The 22,236-nt window shown below is 44.1% G+C and overlaps 1 protein-coding gene across 2 annotated transcripts in view; it reads right to left on the bottom strand.

Moving 5' to 3' along the window:
- Positions 1 to 22,236, bottom strand: part of alpk1 (alpha-kinase 1) — a 134,962-nt gene that overhangs the window by 25,187 nt on the left and 87,539 nt on the right. For both annotated transcript variants that reach the window (XM_028805091.2, XM_028805092.2), the window contains exons 6-11: positions 21,111 to 21,309; positions 16,270 to 16,329; positions 13,679 to 13,765; positions 12,583 to 12,659; positions 8,250 to 8,345; positions 5,203 to 5,304 (exon numbers count right to left, since the gene is read on the bottom strand). In XM_028805091.2, coding sequence (XP_028660924.1) covers positions 5,203 to 5,304; positions 8,250 to 8,345; positions 12,583 to 12,659; positions 13,679 to 13,765; positions 16,270 to 16,329; positions 21,111 to 21,309 — 621 coding nt within the window. The remainder of the gene's footprint in view (positions 1 to 5,202; positions 5,305 to 8,249; positions 8,346 to 12,582; positions 12,660 to 13,678; positions 13,766 to 16,269; positions 16,330 to 21,110; positions 21,310 to 22,236) is intronic.

The raw sequence follows: 22,236 nt of genomic DNA, 5'->3' as shown, positions 1-22,236 counted from the left end.
TGTCTCAGAGTATTCTCAGCCTCCGGGGTCCACTTCCTGAATGATCGTGTGGTTGTAGGTAGGACTCTCACTTTTGGTTTGTAGTGAGGCTGAAGCAGAACCAGGTTATGATCTCCTTTCCCAAGCGCAGGCAGCGGGGTGGCACTGTATGCGTCTTTAACGTTTGCATACAGTAAATCAATAGTCTTATTTCCCCGGGTGTTGCAGTCCACATACTGGGAGAATGCAGGTAATGTTTTGTCCAGCGTCACATGGTTAAAGTCTCCAGCGATTAGCACAAGTGCCTCGGGGTGCTGCGTTTGTAACTTAGCAACAGCAGAATGGATGATGTCACTCGCTATCTCCACGTCCGCCCGAGGAGGAATGTACACGATGACAACAATGACATGTCCAAACTCTCTGGGCAAGTAATAGGGTCGCAGACTTACGGCCAACAGTTCGATGTCCCTGCAGCAAGTGGAGATTTTGACTTTAACATGTCCAGAGTTACACCACCGTGTATTAACATAGAGAGCGAGTCCTCCTCCTTTGTGCTTCCCACAGGTACTTGCGTCTCTGTCCGCTCTAACGGTGCTAAACCCGGGTAGCTCCACGTTAGCATCTGGGATGGTGTTAGTTAGCCACGTTTCGCAGAAACACAACAAACTGCATTCTCTGAAGGTTCTGACATTTTTCACCAGCGCAGCCAGTTCGTCGATCTTATTTGAGATTGAGTTCACATTTCCCAGAATCACAGAAGGCACCGAAGGCTTGAAACGCCACTTTCTCGCAAGCTGCTTCATTTTTAGCTTAGTGCCGGCTCTGCTGCCACGATACCGCCTTCTTACCTCGTCGGGTAAATAGGGAACCACACCGGCACTGGCATTTGTTCTCAGCGCTCGAAGTTGAGTACTTGAATAGGCGAGTCTCGGCGTGTAAAAATCCATGCCCACGTTGTAAAAGTAAGTGTGTCCAGGGAACGAATCCACATAAAATAAAGTAATAGGAGTGATCAATAAATAAAAATAGAAAAATAAAAGTAGAAAAATACACATACACATATAGTCCTACACGGAGCTGCTGAAAAGGCTGCCACTCTCGGCGGCGCCGGATGTTGTGATAAGAGATGCCCCTTCGGTCTCAGCTTTTGAATCCCGGTTGAAGACTCACTACTTCAGTTTAGCACACCCTGACTAGAGCTGCTGATTAACTCAGACTGCATCTCTGTTGTTAGTCATTAGCACTAAAACAGAAGTAACATGATAGTTAGAATTTCTTACTAACCCACACTTATTCTGTTTTTCTTCTTGGTACTCAAATGTGCCACTTGGTGCCACGGCCCACCTGCCAAGTTGTTTTGCCTGCCTAAGGTTAAGTCATCCCTGATGGAAGATCAAAGGAATTGCGGGGTAGAGGGGTCCTGTCTTCGGATTGGCTGGACCAGCAGTGGAATGGCGAAATGGGGGAGGCAGCTTGATGGCTGAGGTCTCCAGGACTCTAAACAAATCCAAATCATATTACGGGATATCATCTACTGTTAAATTCTGGTACGTATTTGTAAAATTTTTATTTTTATACTGTATTGAGGATTTGTTCTGTTCTGTGCATTGTATTGTGTTGTATTGACCCCCTTGTTTTTGACACCCGCTGCACGCCCAACCTACCTGGTAAGGGGTCTCACTCTGAACTGCCTTTCCGGAAGTTTCTTCCATTTTTTCCCTACAAGGCTTTTTTTTGGGAGTTTTTCCTTGTCTTCTTAGGCAGAGTGGTGGCTCTGAGGTTAGGGACCTGCACTGGCGATCGGGAGGTTGCCGATTCGAATCCCGTAAATGCCAAAAGGGACTCTGCTCTGTTGGGCCCTTAAGCAAGGCCTTTAACCTCAATTGCTGAGAGCTTTGAGTAGTGAGAAAAGCGCTATATAAATGCAAAAAATTATTATTAATTATTCTTACACAGTCAAGGCAGGGGGGGCTGTCAAGAGGAAGGGCCTGTTAAAGCCCACTGTGGCACTTCTTGTGCGATTTTTTGGCTACACAAATAAATTGTATTGTATTGTATTGTATTAATGTGATTAACAGGAAGGAGTGTTTTATTTTGTTGTGAGTGGTTTTTAGACAATAAAGGGGATGACGCAGTTGGTGCCCCAAACTTTCCCAAGTGCAGCTGTCATTCCTGCACGCAGTCACAATATACAGTATATATACACCAACCCGCACAGAGCTTACAGTATAAAACCCAATATATGTATTTTAATGAGATAATGAAAGTTTTTAGGCTTCTTGATGTTGCGTTTTCTACAGTGCCCACTTGGAGTTTCTTAAAGGTCTTTCGTGCTCTGAAGGAGGTGTACCACCTGAAATACACTAATAATGTGTGTTCATCAAATAAATAAATAAAGTCTTATTACTCATTTATTTATAAAGACATTATCAGAGCTCCAGTCCACGTGGCTCACTCGCTTTGAGGGCAGCTCGACTGGCGGCTTGTGTGTCAGCAGCATACACTCGTCTTTTAGTGCAGACGTCATGGTCAGCAGTCCACCCACTGAAGAGCCTCGGCGTGCCAGGAAATTAAATCCAGAGTGAAACGGGGGGCTTTTTCAAATGCAGAAAGTTCTACCAAAGGGTTCCGCCTTGGTGGGTACAATTTGTTGCTGTTCAATGTGTGCTGTCTACCCTGGCAGCGTGAATGACAGCCATTCAGAAACAACGGTGGCTCGAGTGCGGAGGAGGAAGTGTCTGAAAGGTAAAGAATGGCAGAACAGCACAGACAGCACAACCTTCATCAGCAGAAAAAGGCACGCGAGGGGTGGGAGTCAGCAGATTTACGCACGTCCCCTTTAACTACGCGGCGAGTGACTGCCGAGCTTGCAGTAACATCAAGGAGTTTGATTTCCTCCAAAGTACAAATCCCTCCACTTCAAATATTTTAATTCAGGTGGCAAAAGCCGCAGTGCGAGGCTGTATGTGGAGTTACTGTATGTATTGGTTTTTGTCTAAATTGACTGGTCCAAGTTGTCAGAATTTTAATTCTTATAATGTTTAAGAACTCGAGCACTCGTAAATTATAAGGTTGGTCAGAATAGCAAACAAAATGCAAAGAAATGCTTCAGAGTGAACTAAAATAACTGTAATGGCTGAACTGTTTTGGTGATTCAGCCAGCCAGCCAGCTAAGATGGTAACTGTACGGCTTCTTAGGACAAATTGCTTTTTGCTGAACTTGAATGAAGTCCTCAGTGGTCTACATGTCCACTCAGTGATCACTTTATCATTAAGATAATCAAACGCGGGGCTCACTCTGTGAAACATGCAGACGCGGTCAGGAGGTTTACTGGTTGTGTGACCAAACATACGACAGGCCAAGACATCGGAGCAAAGCCCTTTGTTGGTGGTGTCAGCTGCCCTCTCCAGACTTTTACTTTGAGGCACAGAAGTAACCGGTGGGCTCCCGAGACCAGCGTGTATGCAGCTTGGCTGTTATTTTTGATACGCTTCATTGCCCTTCATTAACCACCCTCAATGGCCTTTTCTATATTACTGTTATTACAGCTAAAGGGCCCTAGTGGCTGCAATTCTATGCCACACCAGGGGTTGGCGCTGTGTCCTAATGCCTCTCTCTCTTTCTCCCAAGATGGCTATGACATCTTTGACGTCACTTCGGGTGTCTGTCCAACTGGATGGACAGATAGATAGATAGATAGATAGATAGATAGATAGATAGATAGATAGATAGATAGATAGATAGATAGATAGATAGATAGATAGATAGATAGAGTGAAAGGCACTATATAATAGATAGATAGATAGATAGATAGATAGATAGATAGATAGATAGATAGATAGATAGATAGATAGATAGATAGATAGATAGATAGATACTTTATTAATCCCAATGGGAAATTCACATTATCCAGCAGCAGCATACTGATACAATAAATAATATTAAATTAAAGATTGATAATAATAATAATGCAGGTGAAAAACAGACAATAACTTTGTATAATGTTAAATGTCAGAGGGGCCCAAAACTGGAAGCTCCTCCATCTTGAACAGTGCTGTGTAGAGACTGTCGCTACCCGATTTGCGTGCGCAAGCGCACAAAGACAACCAGAGCCGTGTGCGCATGCGCAGAACATTACTATTACGACCCTGCCTGATCCGCGTTTTTCTACTTTGCGACACGAGTCCCCATCCAATTTGTCTCGCGCACGCGCTCTCTGCTTAATTAAAATTCATTTTCACGACGCTGCCCGATTTGTTCTGCGCATGTCTAATGTTTTACAACACACGTCACTCGTCAGGTTTGAATTGTACTTGCGAGTCATTTTTGTGTTGACGTTTATCTCCATCTGTAAGTGGACTTCTTACTGGAAAAGATGACAGCTTTTGAATTTTATAACGTCTTGGAAGAATATTTGTCAAGTTGTGAATTGGCATGCACAGTTCAGATCGAGCCGTGCCGTAAACTGTACTTTTTTTGTTTTTTTCATTAGTGCATGCGGTGTGTGTCACTACCTGGTTCCTGTTGCCGAAACGATCCGCGCACGTGTGCGTATTGAAAGGCTACATCATCGCACACTTTACAGTGCTGCCCAACCTGTTTGACGCATGCGTGAACACTTTACGGCATGCTAGGCTTTCAATACGCCTATGCGCGCAGATCGGGTAGCGACAGAGACAACTCTGCAACAGTTTACGTGTTCTTTGAAATTCACTGCCTCTAGATATACAGGGTGGCCATCACAGCAGCCCAGCTCTTTATCACTGTCATCTCTTTCTGTTACACCCGTGTATATGGCACATGACGCTCATGGCCGCTGTTAGCTCAAGTGCTGTTTAGCGGTGAAATGCCATTTTAACTCTTTGAGAGGCTAAATATTTCTTCGGCAGCTGGTCAGTATGCACAGCAGAGCAGCTGTCGGCCGGTCAGAGCTCTCTTCTCACAGCTTCCGGCTACTGGAGCTAAAGGCGGATCTGATGAAAGAGCGAAGCAAATGTGCAAAACAAAATACTCCGTAGACAATGTTTTGCGTATTATTGCTGAATAGGACTCTGATTTATTGCACTCTGATTTTGATACAAGTGATCTGGAGATCGAAAACGAAAAGTGATGTATCAGCATCAGCTGATCGTAGTGCTGAATGTGCTCGCGTAGTGGCCGGCAGCTGCGTGAAGATACTACTATATGGTGTGATATGTCGACACCCGCCTCGAAATACTCACTGTACTGCTCAGGACAAACAAGGGGGTGTACTGGCTGAACGCTGCCGAACGTCTAGCTGCCCCTGCAGCGGACAGGAGTCGATGGTCACAGCCTTTGAAGCCCTGGGGGGGGAGAAAACAGTGAGAACAGTGAAAAATTGGTTCACGTGACTATTGTGTTTCATGTGCAATGCGATGTGCTCATCTCGGGACGACATTCCGGACCCCACCTGCCGCCATTCTCCATCAGGCACCAGCTCTCAGGATCCTTGTCCTCTCCGGCTTCCTTACTTTCGTTTTGACTTCTGTCTCTTTTCCTTTTTTTTTTTGTCCCGTTTTCTGCTCCATTTTCTTTTATACGAATAGGGATGCACTGATTTCCAACCCCAGAGCACTAATGAGGCGATCGACTGAACCACATATATCTCCACGTGGAATGGCCGACGACCCCAATCAGCAGGCTGCAGCCGCTCCACGGCGCTACCTCGTACACCTACACCCTCCCAAGCCTGAGCGGTCCTCACATCTAAAATGGCGCATGGCCACGGACTTCTGTCATCGCAACCACAGAGTAGCTTGTGGCATCTCTCATGGCGCAGCGAGTGCCCACAATTGAATCGAGGTGAAGTTCGTCTTCTCAAAACGAGCTTCCTCAGTGGCTTTTCAACCTGTGGCACACCCCGCTTCAACTCAGCCAAGCCCTTGGTAGTGACTGCCACACCAACACAAGTCACTGGCATTTCCGTTGCCAAGCGCCGACTCCCTCCTTTTGGATGCCTATTGCTCTGAGGGGTAACATTTTTTAAAAATGATTTTTATGGAATAACAACGTACTCCGTGGAGTAAATGCGTGGAAATATCAGTTTTGTGTCTTGTAGAACATTTCCAGATGGGTTTATAAATGTTAATATTTTTCTGTTGTTTACCATTCCAAAGGTGCCATTTTGTTATATTCATTTGGTGGCTTCTGTTGTTAGGTGGGCTGAAACAGTTTTACGCGTTGCAACATCTGCTGTCAGCTACAACACTCCATTCATCCTCTGTGGTTTGGATCTCTAAAACGGACCCTCAGAAACGTGTCCTCGCTCTTCTGGTTTCAAAGGTTTTGCTGTCCCTTCTGACTACGGTAACGGCCAGCGTCCTCGTGTTTGGTAATGGCCCATTTTCCCCAACCTCATTTCCCTGTCCCCGTCATTCATTCATTTTGCCCTGCAAGTCCTCTGAGAGTACAAAGGTGAATGGCAGTCCGACTTGGGGGGGCTCATGAACAATGGCACACACGCGCGCATAGGAAGAAACTAAATGGACCAAATGAAGGCAATACCATACCAGGCCAGGGCATGGCGGGGTGCACTAAACCTTCCTCTGTTGTTTCTACAGGTCAAATACGCCTTGATGACACCCCTTCCAGCTTCGCCCAAGCCCCCCAATCCCCAAGAGTGACCTCACTTCCTGTTCTGGACTTCGATGACATCACTTCCCATTCCCTGCTTTAAAAGACCGGACAACATCAGTATACCTCAGTTCAATCCTGGACTCCAAACACTACACTTCACGGTGACTTGTGATTACTCTTTCTGCAGCCAGGGATAATATACGGGCAGTGGCCCCAAACCATTTTGTGTGTGTGTCGAGGCTGATTATTTCACAACAAGTGGCCAACGATCTGAACAGGATGTGACACAGCAGGGTCCGTATTTATTCAGCGCACTCCATCCATTTCAGACGGCCCCCTTTGATTCGTTTTCACAACCAGACGTCTCCAGTCAAGCTGCGTCTCTTAGGCCGGAGTTATACGTCACGCGATGTGACGCATGCTGCAATGGACACTCCTGCTACGCAAGCGTTGTACTGTTTATACTGTGCACGTACTTGACGTAAATCTGGAGGAATCCACCAGGTGGCAGTGCGAGATATTATCATGGGGAGAACAGGTTCGGCTTCACTGTGTTGTGAATTGCCTGGAACAGCCATTAAACTCTGATGACACCTTACTGCGATATCCCTGAAAAGGATGTTTAATGATTAAATCCAGCAGTCCAGGGATTTGTCCATTTCAGCTAGCACTGGGCACGAGGCAGAAACAATCCCTGGACGAGGCCTTTCACTTATCGCAAGGTGAATACACATACACGCTGGCGTCATTTTAGTGTCACCAAATCTGCATATTTTTGGAAGGTAACCAGAGCACACGGTGGAAACCCAGCAGGAAAACATGGAAACTCCAAGCAGGGAATACCAGCAACGCTACCGTGTCACCCCCATGTGTGTCATTATTAACAGTGTTCATTATTTAAACGAAATTACCGATTTATCTGTAACATATAACATACATACTTTAATTCATTTCATCATGAAAGTGATATCAAGTATAAATCTAAGGATTCTAAATGTGCAGAGAGCTGGAATATCAAACATTTAATGTGCTCAGTGTAGCGATCTGTTGCTGTTTGCCGCTGCTGTCAGTACCGGAGGAAGCCCTAGAAAAAAAGACGGCACAGAAGACGGTTTGTGAGACTTTTAAAATGTATCGTGTCGTTACGATCGGGAATATCCGACGCTTGAATATAAAAGCACCACGAATACATCTGTATGTTGGCACTTTACTTCACCACTTCGAACCATTCGTCAAACATCGAAGCGAGCACACCAATCTCGTAGGATCAGCAAAGCGGCTTTCTGTCACATGTCGATAGTAAACCGAGACTCTGACGTCACATTCCAACTTTTAGCACACTGCGCCCCCCGACTTTTTGCTGATACTGCAATTCGCGCACGCGTTGCGTTAATTTCTGAGGATCTGCTCAGAGGATGCATCAAATGAACACGCAGCAGCCATGATGTGTGTGCGTACGCGTTCTCAAGCCAATGTAACAAAATGTGTGGTGACATTTTGAAATAAGAACAGGAAATGCAGTTAGTTCTAGAAAAAAAAAAAAGACAACCAGGATGAGCCGATTAACTGGAGACCACTCAGCTCGGCTTGTATCCCCATGTAAAGTAAAATGTGAAGAAACATGAGAGCCACTCTGATCTAGTAAGGTAAGCAAGTCTGGTGAGGTACTTACCAAATTTATGGCGCAGTTCTTCCTAAACCTCTGGAATTCGTCGTCATTCATCGACACCAATATGTAGGCCAGAATCCCCAGCGATGAACCGATGCCCTTCGAAAGAACACACGTCACCCACATTAGTCAATTCATTTCCAACACTTGGCCTAGAAGAAAGTTACATCTTCTCTATAGAATACTCTGCACATGTGACATTAAAGACCCCATGAATGAAACCCCCTTAAAGTAAGTAAGTTCTGCTGTCTTGATGGCCTCAAAACACCCAAAAATGCATTCTTTAAAAAACGGACATGCTCTCTGTCCTCCAAGATGGACTGATGCATTCTGGGATATCCCTGAACACTAAGCCTAGAAACAAATCTCAGTTACACTCAAAGAAAAAGCGAACACTAAGCCGAGAGGGTCACTGCTCACAGCAGGACGTCACCCCCTCTCATCTGCACAACCTGCCTTAGACAGGAGCAGCAGGAATTGAACTTGGGGTCTTGGGATTACAGAATGTTCTTCTCTGCCAGTGGAGGTGAAGGGGAACTCCCCCTTTCTACACGGCGGTCAGCTGGGCTTTCAAACTGTCAGGTTGCTTCTCTACGGTCACGCTTCCCCTGAGCAGGTCCAGGTCACGGTGTCTCTACTGAGGGAGGCACTCAGTCTCAGCTGCTTAACCTCTCCGAGTGGCAGCAGGATGCCGACTTACTGGAGATCCAGCAATGTCAGTCTTTGGACTAAGAAGAACTCCTGTTGGTGTAGTTGCCAATTGGATTTTTAAATTGCAAAGCTGAGCCTTACATAAGCAGCCGGCTCTTCTGTTACTGGGAACCTGAGCCTCCAGCCCACACCTGCTCAGTGCTCCCCTTAACTAAACAGACCTGGGAAAGTTCAGCTGCATCGTCCTGTCACCCCCAAAAATCAGAGCCAGCTGTGTCAGTGGACAACGGGAACACACATTACACCATATAGACACAAGTGAAAGTGCAGCAGGCAGAGCCCAGGAAAATACAAGTTTAACGCAGGCCGAGGAGCTCAGCGGGAAACCAGCTAGTGGACTGTTAGACATTCACAGTGTTCAAAATGAGTAGACGTATTGTTAACATTCACTCTTATACAAGGCAACTTACATTTGAGGCACAATTGGGGACATTTTCTTTCTTTTGTTTTCTCCCAACTGGAGCACAGGCAGGTGAAGTGACCTGCTCAGGGTCACACATGTGTCAGTAGTGGGACATGAACCCACGACCTCAGGGTTTGAAGTCCAAAGTCTTAAGCACCACGCGACTCTGCCTGCCTAAAAGACGTCAGGCTCGACCCTGGGTGGGAAAGCCTTTATGGTTTACAGAGTACAGCGAGAGTCTTAATGACGCATCCTGAAGGGGAAAACAGAGATAGATAGATAGATAGATAGATAGATAGATAGATAGATAGATAGATAGATAGATAGATAGATAGATAGATAGATAGATAGATAGATAGATAGATATGAAAGGCACTGTATAATTAATAGATAGACAGATAGATATGAAAGGCACTATATAATTAATAGATAGACAGACAGACAGATACTATATAATTAATAGACATACAGACAGAGATAGATAGATAGATAGATAGATAGATAGATAGATAGATAGATAGATAGATAGATAGATAGATAGATAGATAGATGTGAAAGGCACTATATAATTAATAGATAGATAGATAGATAGACAGACAGATACTATATAATTAATAGACATACAGACAGAGATAGATAGATAGATAGATAGATAGATAGATAGATAGATAGATAGATAGATAGATAGATGTGAAAGGCACTATATAATTAATAGATAGATAGATAGACAGACAGATACTATATAATTAATAGACATACAGACAGAGATAGATAGATAGATAGATAGATAGATAGATAGATAGATAGATAGATAGATAGATAGATATGAAAGGCACTATATAATTAATAGATAGATAGACAGACAGACACTATATAATTAATAGACATACAGACAGAGATAGATAGATAGATAGATAGATAGATAGATAGATAGATAGATAGATAGATAGATAGATGTGAAAGGCACTATATAATTAATAGATAGACAGATAGCTATGAAAGGCACTATATAATTAATAGATAGACAGACAGACAGATACTATATAATTAATAGACATACAGACAGAGATAGATAGATAGATAGATAGATAGATAGATAGATAGATAGATAGATATGAAAGGCACTGTATAATTAATAGATAGACAGATAGATATGAAAGGCACTATATAATTAATAGATAGACAGACAGACAGATACTATATAATTAATAGACATACAGACAGAGATAGATAGATAGATAGATAGATAGATAGATAGATAGATAGATAGATAGATGTGAAAGGCACTATATAATTAATAGATAGATAGATAGACAGACAGATACTATATAATTAATAGACATACAGACAGAGATAGATAGATAGATAGATAGATAGATAGATAGATAGATAGATAGATAGATAGATAGATGTGAAAGGCACTATATAATTAATAGATAGATAGACAGACAGATACTATATAATTAATAGACATACAGACAGAGATAGATAGATAGATAGATAGATAGATAGATAGATAGATAGATAGATAGATAGATAGATAGATATGAAAGGCACTATATAATTAATAGATAGATAGACAGACAGACAGACAGACAGACACTATATAATTAATAGACATACAGACAGAGATAGATAGATAGATAGATAGATAGATAGATAGATAGATAGATAGATAGATAGATAGATGTGAAAGGCACTATATAATTAATAGATAGACAGATAGCTATGAAAGGCACTATATAATTAATAGATAGACAGACAGACAGATACTATATAATTAATAGACATACAGACAGAGATAGATAGATAGATAGATAGATAGATAGATAGATAGATAGATAGATAGATATGTGAAAGGCACTATATAATTAATACAGATAGACAGACAGATACTATATAATTAATACACATACAGACAGAGATAGATAGATACATAGATAGATAGATATGAAAGGCACTATATAATTAATAGATAATTAGACAGACAGACAGACACTATATAATTAATAGACATACAGACAGAGATAGATAGATAGATAGATAGATATGAAAGGCACTATATCAGAGGTGTCCAATTCTGGTCCTGGTGGGCCACAGTGACTGCAGGTTTTCATTCTAACCATCCTCTTAATCAGTGAGCTGTTTTTGCTGCTGATTGACTCATTTTGCCTTCATTTTAATTGACGTGACTCGGACCCCTTAGTTGTTTCTTTTTCCTTAATGAGCAGCCAGATATTAATGACACACAACACACGCCGCCACATGACCAGCTCACCTGAAAATAAATAAAGGTGACGGTCTCGGTCATGTTGGTCTGCTCAGGTCACTAAAACATCTTGATGGTGGTCTTAGAAAAAATCAGAAAATCAAGAGTCTGCTGTGGCAGAACGAGAGCAGCAACAAGTCCTGATATTCAATAACGGCTTTAATTAACAGCAAGAATTGGCTTCTCATTAAGAAACCGGTTGGAGTGAAATTGGCTGGAGTTTGATGTTCTAGTTTAGCTGGTCATTTGTCAGCTCATTTCACGTCTCATTTCTGTTTGGCTGTCATTTAATGAAGAAACAAATCAACTGAGAGGACTAAATCCTTAAAAACAGGGCTATTAAAATTAGAACATTATGAAGGGAAAAGGAATGAATTAGCAGTGTAAACCTGTTACTGATTAGGAAAAGGGTTAGAATGAAAACCTGCAGCCACTGCAGCCCTCCAGGACCAGAGTTGGACACCCCATACTATATAATAGACAGATGGACAGAAAGACAGATAGAGGTGAAAGGCACTATATTAACGATAGATAGATGAATGGCACTATATAATAGATAGAATATTAATAGCGTAGCAGTATTATTATGTGTGCTGACCAGAGTGAATTTCTTACTTGCGTGTGCTAACCATCATGTCACATGTCGCCATTCTCCAACACCATAATCAGTGAGTATTGCTCTACCTACGTATTTCATTTTTATTTGAATTTTCTCATATTTCCTCCTGGGAGTTAAACACAATGTTATGGGACAGGCTGTTTTACGGCAGGAGCCCCATTTGGTGTCGATCATGAGCGATGATTGTATTGACTTTTGTGAAAGCTGGACCGACAATGGCGATGTTCTCCTGCTGTAGTTCTGTACTTGTGGAGCTCTTAGTCGTATTTTTTTGTATTCTCAGCACCGTTTTCTAAAACCTTCCACCAGTTCCCAGACAGATGAGCATACAGACCTTTTTGTCGGGTATTGGGAGTGCATTGAATCCGATAAGCGAGGCGCTAGTGAGCTCAGCAGCCTCATACCAGAGACCTGAAAGAGAAGCAGACACAAAACACAGTTAACCCAAGTCCACACCTAACACAGTCAGCGTGTTTCCCTCGTCATGTCCATTCCAGTGCCCTTACAGCACCTAAATATTGAGTGTGCTCTCTAAAGGCACCATACAAAATAACAACGGAGGCTCTCAGTCTATGTACTCCAGTTCAGGGTGGTGACGCCAATCACAGCAACATCAGGTACCTTGGCACACCCATCCATCAGGGTCTTCCTGATTTGGCTAAGTGAACTGCACTGTACGCACTGTATATTATTTCTGATTTACGTTTATCACATCACTCCACGTTTTACCACATGTTAGTGTTATGCCAGGTTGAAGGTGGTACTTGGTAGGAGGTTGGCGACAGTCTCACAGACCTTCAGCTTCTTTTGTTGCCTCAAGCACATCAAGCTGCTGGTCTATCGTTTCCTTTGCTTTCTCTGGTCCACGTTCAGTGTGGGACACACGATGACACCAAACAGCAGCATGACGACTTTTCTCCATTTAAATCAGCTTAATGACTGATTGCATGACTGTAGATGTCTGTGATATGAACAAGGAAATGGCAAGTTTGAAAAATCCCTCAAAATCCAATTACTGAGGATCTTTTCTAGGGGTCCCAATGGGCCATCTTAGACGATCCTTGCAGAATATGCAATACTTGATCTCTTGTCACACTTGCTTCGCTTAACTCGATGACATATCAAAGGCACGCAGCAGGTACACAGGGGACAACTGCTTTTCATTTTGTCACTTTTCAGGAGGCAAAGGGCACTTTCTCAGTGAACTGTAGGGGGACCGACACATTTGTCCACATCTGCTAACAGATAAACTGCTGAAACATTCCTTACCTGTGTGATTTTGCATAATTTGTATAAATTCTACTTTACGTTAAAATCTCTGGATGAACAGCGGAGTCTGCAGGTGGTGGGCTATCACCTGAACTGTGCAGTGCGGACTAACATTTACGACGTCCCCCACCAAGACAAAGTCAAACCAAGGGATTGCTTACCAAGCTTCTGCAGAATCTGGCCTCGAATCTGCACGCTGACGGCCTGCACCAGCACCTTGTCACTCTCTAGGTGGTACACCCAGCGCCCTGCGAAGACAGATCACAACACATGACAAGTGACAACAATTTTTTTTATTATTTATTTAATTATACTTTATTACTGCGGTGGGTTGGCACCCTGCCTGGAATTGGTTCCTGCCTTGCGCCCTTTGTTGGCTGGGATTGGCTCCAGCAGACCCCCGTGACCCTGTGTTCGGATTCAGCGGGTTGGAAAATGGATGGATGGATACTTTATTAATCCCGAAGGAAATTACTTGGTTTTTCGTATACCCCTTGGGGTCAGAGCGCAGGGTCAGCCATTGTACAGTCAGCGCCCCTGGAGCAATTACAGGTTAAGGGCCTTGATCAAGGGCCCAGCAGAGTAGCATCACATTTTGGCAGTGACGGGGATTCGAACCAGTAACCTTCGGGATACCAGCGCAGATCCACCAATTAAAAGGTGCTCTCTGGGAGCAGGCAGGCGCCTACAATAAAGACGTTACGCACCACAGCACAGACAGAGGGAGAAAAACGAAACTTGATAAAAGAAAGCCTCTGGATGACTACAGGACAGGCTCCCGCTCCCTGTGCCGCACTCAGAGGTGCAGATCAGAAAATGGAGGGACGGGTTGGCACTTTTGCACTGAGTTCTCTAATATCTGATGCGACTCTGCAAACTGACGGCTGAACGTTTTCGAGACGGACGACTCTGACAAGATTCACAATTGCCAGTCGAACCTCCTGAAGGTCAGATGGAATGAAGGAGTCTGAACTGGTGGTGCACATAATTAAAAGAAAACACTTAAACCAATTCAGAGTCTCGAGCGGCCAGAGCAGGAATTAGCCTTGGGTAGGACCCACTCACACGTAAGCCCACACAGCAGCAATTTAGAGTCACCGAGTAACACATTTTTAGTGACCACAACAATCCGGGATGAGATGAACTCGGACACCAGGAGAACATGGAAAATGGACACTTAAAAAAAAAAAAAAAAAAAAAAAAAAAAAGACTCGGGATACGGGAGGTGTGACGCGGCCATGCCCGCCACTGTTCTACCACGTCTCCCCACAGGACTCTAAATAGATGGAAAGAAAGAAAGGGTGGCGCGCTGAAATGTGATCTTCCATTTTGTAAAAATGCATTCCACTAAAACTCGGAACTTCTGATCTCTGACTTGGAAAGCGGAAAGAAAATGCACCCCAAACTTGGAATTCCTACTTGCAAAAACTCTGGCCTGGTCTCTCAAGTCCAGATTTATCCAACTTCAGAGTTTGACGTCAACCTGAAACGCGACCAGGAAGTACAATAACACTTTATACGTTGAAAGAATTGACTTAATCCATAATACTGAATATCGAGAAGGTAACATCAGCAGCACGGACAGTAACGGACTAGCCCACGGTAGCTTGAGACGCGCTCAATGGTGGCTTACTGCCGTACTCTCTAACCCTCATGGACCCCGTGATCATCAGAGGTGACTGTGTGCAGATGGTGCAGACCTATAAATATCTGGGAGTGCAGCTGGATGATAAATTAGACTGGACTGCCAATACTGATGCCCTGTGTAAGAAAGGACAGAGCCGGTTATACTTCCTTAGAAGGCTGGCGTCCTTCAACATCTGCAATAAGATGCTGCAGACGGTTGTGGCGAGTGCCCTCTTCTACGCGGTGGTGTGCTGGGGAGGCAGCATTAAGAAGAAAGACGCCTCACGCCTGGACAAACTGGTGAGGAAGGCAGGCTCTATTGTTGGCATGGAGCTGGACAGTTTAACATCTGTGGCAGAGCGATGGGCGCTCAGCAGGCTCCTATCAATTATGGAGAATCCACTGCATCCACTAAATAATGTCATCTCCAGACAGAGGAGCAGCTTCAGCGACAGACTGCTGTCACCGTCCTGCTCCACTGACAGACTGAGGAGATCGTTCCTCCCCCAAACTATGCGACTCTTCAGTTCCACCCAGGGGGGATAAACGTTAACATTATATAAAGTTATTGTCTGTTTTTTACCTGCATTATTATCAATCTTTAATTTAATATTGTTTTTTGTATCAGTAAGGTGCTGCTGGATTATGTGAATTTCCCCTTGGGATTAATAAAGAATCTATCTATCTATCTATCTATCTATCTATCTATCTATCTATCTATCTATCTATCTATCTATCTATCTATCTATTATATAGTGCCTTTCACTCTATTTATCTATTATATAGTGCCTTTCACTCTATCTATCTATCTATCTCTTTATGGTGGCCAAGAGCATGAAAATGTTAATCAGACGTGACAATCTACTTTCTGCGCCTTTCTTGCTCATCGTATTTCTTCTCCCACCCACACTACAGAGCCAGCTATTTAGTTAGCGTTTGTTGCTGAAACACCAGCTTTCATGAGGGCATCCACGTTTACTTTGCCACTTGGGTAGCACAAACACACGGGGGCCACAAATGATTAGGACTTCTGACTGCTCAGCTTCACCGTGTGACAAATGGAATGCAATTCTCTTCTTTTTGGTAGTGGCGGACGTACATCTTTAGATTAAAAATGAAAACTTACCTGTGGCACCACTGTTATTGATCAGACTGCTCAAAATGTACTCGGCTTTTTGGAGTTTACCTATAAAATACAACAGAGGAAGATAATTACAAGATGAAACTCTGCGTCTTCTTTCCAATTTAAACGTCCTTGTTTGAAAATGTCTGCTAAACATGCAACAACGATGGAGAACTCAAAAGTTTAAAATTCCCTATTTGCTGATTTTTTTTTTTATCCTAGTAACAAATCTAACGACGAGACAACTCATCCCAAATTTTTACAACGTCTCCGCAGGCCGGTGGAGTCGGAGCCTCGCAGTCATTTGCGTGGACCGTAAATTGAACCGTCCTGGCAAATGTCCCCGAAGAACAAGTGCTGCAACAAAATCAGCCAAGTCATGCTCTGAGGACAGACAGGAGGACAGGTGAGACAGAGACATGGCAACTGCAGTAGGTGCTTTTTGAATTACAGTCAATGCAGACACAACTCTAAAGAACAAACGTATTCTTATACCGAAAAATGAAAAGAAGGTCAGACAACCGTTGGGTGTGTAAAACTCTAATCTATTTTTGCTGCTAAAGCGGCCATTTTGGCATTGAAGAGAAAAGCTGTGTGAGGAGCATTATGGGAGTGAGGCAAGGCCAATGGAGGTGGAACACGAAACAAAGCTGGAAAGAACAGACGTCAGAGTGAGCAGGTGGGTGTGTGGAGCGCCACAGAGTGAGAGTAAAGTTCAGTCCCCCTATAATTTAGTAATCCATACGTCATTCCGTATATCAATCAGCCACATTCCCCTCATACCACCAAAACAGCTTTGTCCTGTCAAGGCATGGACTCCACCAGATCTCTGAAGATGCCCTGTGCTATTTGAGCAGAAGACCCTTAAAGTCCTGTATGTTGTGCGGTTCGGGACCTTCATGAACTGGACTTGTTTTTTGTCGCACATCTCACTGACGTACGATCGGATTGAGATCTGGGCAATTTGGAAGACAATTCAACACCCGGAACTTTTTGACTTGTTCCTCAAACCATTCCTAATCAAATTTTTGCAGGGTGTTTGCCTCACATATTGTCCCACTGACTCTCTGTCCCCACACTTCATGTCTCCGAGGTAGGGACACTGAGGGTATGTTCATTTTTGCAGTGTGGCCATTAGGAAATGCTGCTGCCATGAAGGGTTGAGCGTGGTCTTCAACCATCTCCAAAGCTCTGTCAAAGTAACACCCACATGAACGACACAACCCGAGTTCTCCCAGCCACACACCACACCCCCTTCACCGGCTTTCCTTCTTCCCATAATGCATCCTGCTGACATCTCTTCCCTGGGTAAACAACGCACGCGCACCCGGCCATCCACGTGATCTAAAAGAAGACACCAATTCATCAGATTGTTGAAGAACTGAAGATCTGCCCCCCCAAACCTCTTTCACTGATGAAGGACATTCAAATGCACTGCATTGTGGGAATGGTGTCTTCCTTGTTGACAGCTAACATTTGCAGCAAGTAACCGTTAGTGATATCTGAGCAGAACATTCACAAATTTTGACCATATTGGACATGTGGATCACGCGACACGTGTCACGTCACTATTTGTTTTTGCAAGGACGTTTTTCACATCGTTTGCCACTGTCCAGCATCGATCCCCTATCAACAACAACAACATTTATTTATAGAGCACATTTTCATACAAATAATGCAGCTATTGATGCCACAGGGTTCGAATATTCAGTATTTCAATTTTCCATGAAAACGTGACATTAAAATTTTTTTCTCGTCCACCACTACAATGTACATGGGGTAAGTAACGTCTTAAAAAAACCTATAATTTTTGGGTGAAATATTTTCTTTAGGTGGCACGGTGGCGCAGTGGGTAGCGCTGCTGCCTCGCAGTTGGGAGATCTGGGGACCTGGGTTCGATTCCCGGGTCCTCCCTGCGTGGAGTTTGCATGTTCTCCCTGTGTCTGCGTGGGTTTCCTCCCACAGTCCAAAGACATGCAGGTTAGGTGGATTGGCCATTCTAAATTGTCCCTAGTGTGTGCTTGGTGTGTGGGTGTGTTTGTGTGTGTCCTGCGGTGGGTTGGCACCCTGCCCAGGATTGTTTCCTGCCTTGTGCCCTGTGTTGGCTGGGATTGGCTCCAGCAGGCCCCCGTGACCCTGTGTTCGGATTCAGCGGGTTGGAAAATGGATGGATGGATGGATATTTTCTTTACGGCGGCATGGTGGCGCAGTGGGTAGCGCTGCTGCCTCGCAGTTGAGAGACCTGGGGGACCTGGGTTCGCTTCCTGGGTCCTCCCTGCGTGGAGTTTGCATGTTCTCCCCGTGTCTGCGTGGGTTTCCTCCCACAGTCCAAAGACATGCAGGTTAGGTGCATTGGCGATTCTAAATTGCCCTTAGTGTGTGGTTGGTGTGTTTGTCTGTGTCCTGCGGTGTGTTGGCACCCTGCCCGGGATTGCTTCCTGCCTTGTGCCCTGTGTTGGCTGGGATTGACTCCAGCAGACCCCCGTGACCCTGTGTTCGGATTCAGCGGGTTGGAAAATGGATGGATGGATATTTTCTTTAATTAAAAGTGGCAATATACAAATAGAGAATGAAAATCATCATCAGTCAGTATCAGCCGATACCAGATAATCAAACAAATCACCAGGAGCAGATAATATTCACCCTCGAGTTCTTAAGCAGGCCAGCGAGTACAGATAGAAACCCTTGACACATATTTTTAGGAAGTCACTGCACACTGGAGAGATTCCAAAGGACTGGAAAACGGCAAATATCATCCCATTATATAAAAAGGGTGGCAGGGCAGATCCAAGCAACTATAGGCCAGTAAGTTTAAGATGCATCACAGGAAAATGAATGGAAGGAATTATTAAGGAGAAGATTGAGCAACACCTGGCAAGGACAGGACAGTCAGCGTGGGCTCAGAAGAGGGAGGTCGTGTTTGACTAACAGGCTAGAATTCTATGTGGAGGCAATAAAAGGATACGACCAGAGTGGAGCAGATGAGATGATTGATGTGGACTTTCAGAAAGCATTTGATAAGGTGCCACCTGAGAGGGTGGGCATCAAATTAAAAGAAGTGGCAGTTCAGGGTGTAGAATTGGCTCAGACACAGGAAGCAGAGGGTGATGGTGTGACGAACCTCATCAGAAATGGCCGATGTTAAGAGTGGTGACCAGCAGGGGGCTGCTGCTATTTTTACTATATAGAAATAATTTAGATAGGAATATAAGGAACAAGCTGGTGAAGTTTGCAGATGATACCAAGAGAGGTGGATTAGCAAATAATTTGGAATCCGTTGTATCACCACAGAAGGACTTGGACAGCAGACAGGCTTGGGCAGGTTTGTGGCAGATGAAATTTAATGTCAGTAAATGTAAAGAATTACACATGAGAAGTAAAAATGTTAGGTTTGAATACACAATGGGCGGTCAGAAAATCGAAAGTCCACCTTATGAGAAGGATTTAGGAGTCATAGTGGACTCTAAGATATCGACTTCCCGACAGTGTGCAGAAGCCATTAAGAAGGATAACAGAATGTCAGGTTATATAGCGCCCTGAGGTGTGCAGTACAAGTCACAGGAAGTTCTGCTCAAGTCTTTATAACACACTGGTGAGGTCTCATCTGGAGTCCTGGGTGCTGTTTTATTCTCCATAAAGACATAGCAGCACTAGAGAAGGTCCAGTGAAGAGCGATGAGGCTGATTCACGGCTACAGCGGATGAGTTATGGGGGGAAGATTAAAAGAGCTGAGCCTTTACAGTTTAAGCAAAAGAAGATGAAGAGGAGACCTGACTGAAGTGAAGGGAATTAGTCCAGTGGATCAAAACTGTGACTTTAAAATGAGTTCATCAAGAACATGGGGACACAGTTGGAAACTTGTGAAGGGTAAATTTCGCACAAACATTAGGAAGTTTTTCTTTACACAAATAACGACAGACACTTGGAATAAGCGACCAAGTCATGTGATAGACAGTAAGATGTTAGAGACTTTCAAAACTCGACTTGATGTTTTTTTGGAAGAAATAAGTGGACAGGACTGGTGAGCTTTGTTGGGCTGAATGGCCTGTTCGCATCTAGAGTGTTCTAATCTAATGTTCTAATTGATGACTAGCAATTGCTGTGCGTCGTTAACGCTTATTTGAAATTCATGTCTAATAAAACTGCGACTTTCCTGTACAAAAGTACAAGTGAAATTCCGCACACGTCACGGCGGATCACTCAACACGAAGAAACGGAGACGATGAAGCACGAGCTCGACGCACCTCCTACCGCAATGAACGGATAAAAAGCAAACGTGTCTGGCACCGCTTTACGAGAGACGACTGCAGAAGTTCTCGCTTTGACGCCGAGCGACCCGCTAGAAAACAGCCCTCCAGGTAAACTCCATCCCAAAAAGTGTTTGAAAATGTAGCGGCTTACTTGAATGGCTCGGCGGCTCCATTGTTTGAATAGTCAAGTGTTTCTTGTTTGGGAGAAGGAGTGGAGAAAAGAGAGAAAGAAAAAAGCGGGGTATACGAAAGCGCAAAGATTCTAATCTGCTTAATAAAAGCTCTCAACCAGAAGTAGAGCAATTTAGATCTCCCCGTTTGAAATCGGCAGGGCATATTTATTAGCGGACAAAGACTCCAATTAGTATTTTCCACACCCTTTCACAATTTTCTCTTCCCCTTTGGGCTCTAAATCTCTTTCTTCTTGGGGCTTTGTGCTGCGAATGGAGGTCGGCAGCAGGTCTGAAAAGATGGCACTAGGTTCACTGGAATGTCACCCTCAAATGGAACAAAGTGTCCTCTTGACAAGTCAAGTAGTTCTTAATTGGAATTTAGCTGCAAAAACAGGGAAAGATCAACAGGGAGTTACGTCACCTGAATTCACTGAAACCCGGGCCTGGCGAATGACCACCTGTGGCGCAATTGGAGTTGCAGGCGAGAGTCTGTGAAGAGCCTTAGCAATCTGCAGGAGCTTTCGGGAGCCATCGACCCAGTAGAGAAAACGGTCAATCAGGAACACAATGGCAGCCGCTGAAGCAAAGTCGGCAACTCTGATTGAGGCTTTCAAATAAACCTGGTGTGGGGAAACAAAAATAAAGGGACAAATCTGAGCAGACATAATACAAAACAGAAGTAAGACGAGAGAACAGGCCGTCCACACGTGAACAAAGTGCATCGGGAAGAGATGGCAGGCTTTCCGTTCACAAATTGTTAAAAGGCTCCTCCATCGCCAGTCCATGAAAATGAGCCAAACACCCCCCAATAGCTCGGCAAGGCTAAGTCAAGACGCAAATACAAGAACTGATTGACAAGTCGCAGGGGGAGCAAAGCAAGGAACCGACCGCGGGCAGAACGCCAGGGGCTCAAAATTTAACACAGTTAAGCAAATTCTCAATTCTCGTTTATAAAGGTCACATTTTACAAGGCGTTGTAACAACATACAGCAGAACGGCACTCTCGGACCGCCTTCATCAAATTGGGGGCTACAGGTGGCTGGAGCCGACACCGGGCGGCATGGCCATCCACTGTGGGCCACACTCAGCCCACTTCACCCAGTTTAGTGCTGACTGGGCCAAAGACGAGGACCCCACCCTGGACGGGATGCCTTCAAATGACACCAATTTAAATAAACAAACTCGGACTTGTGACTTCCATTCTGCGGCTTCATCACAAATCCCAGGGGAGGCCGCACATTTAGCCCCAAATACAAACACGCAGTGAATGCCCATCGTGACAAGGAAAGAAGGCCTGATTTAAAAAAGGAAAGAGAAGCGGAGTAAAGCTTTGTTTCCAGCCTTATTTATTACCACAAAGGGGCTTCGGCTGACACATTTACATTTTTCATGTCATATTTGTCACCTCTTCAGCCTATCGGGCACATTTTATGCTCACGACGGTAATAAAGATGTGGAGTTTTGTAACATTCACATTACTGAGGAGTCACAAATTTAGAGCAGTGACATAACCCAATTCATTCAGCAGCACTGGGTGCCGCACCGTA

This window comes from Erpetoichthys calabaricus, chromosome 7, assembly GCF_900747795.2.
Source record: "Erpetoichthys calabaricus chromosome 7, fErpCal1.3, whole genome shotgun sequence".
NCBI classification, from domain to species: domain Eukaryota; kingdom Metazoa; phylum Chordata; class Cladistia; order Polypteriformes; family Polypteridae; genus Erpetoichthys; species Erpetoichthys calabaricus.
The sequence above is the reverse complement of the archived record's forward strand: the minus strand, read 5'-3'. Positions and strand labels throughout refer to the sequence as shown.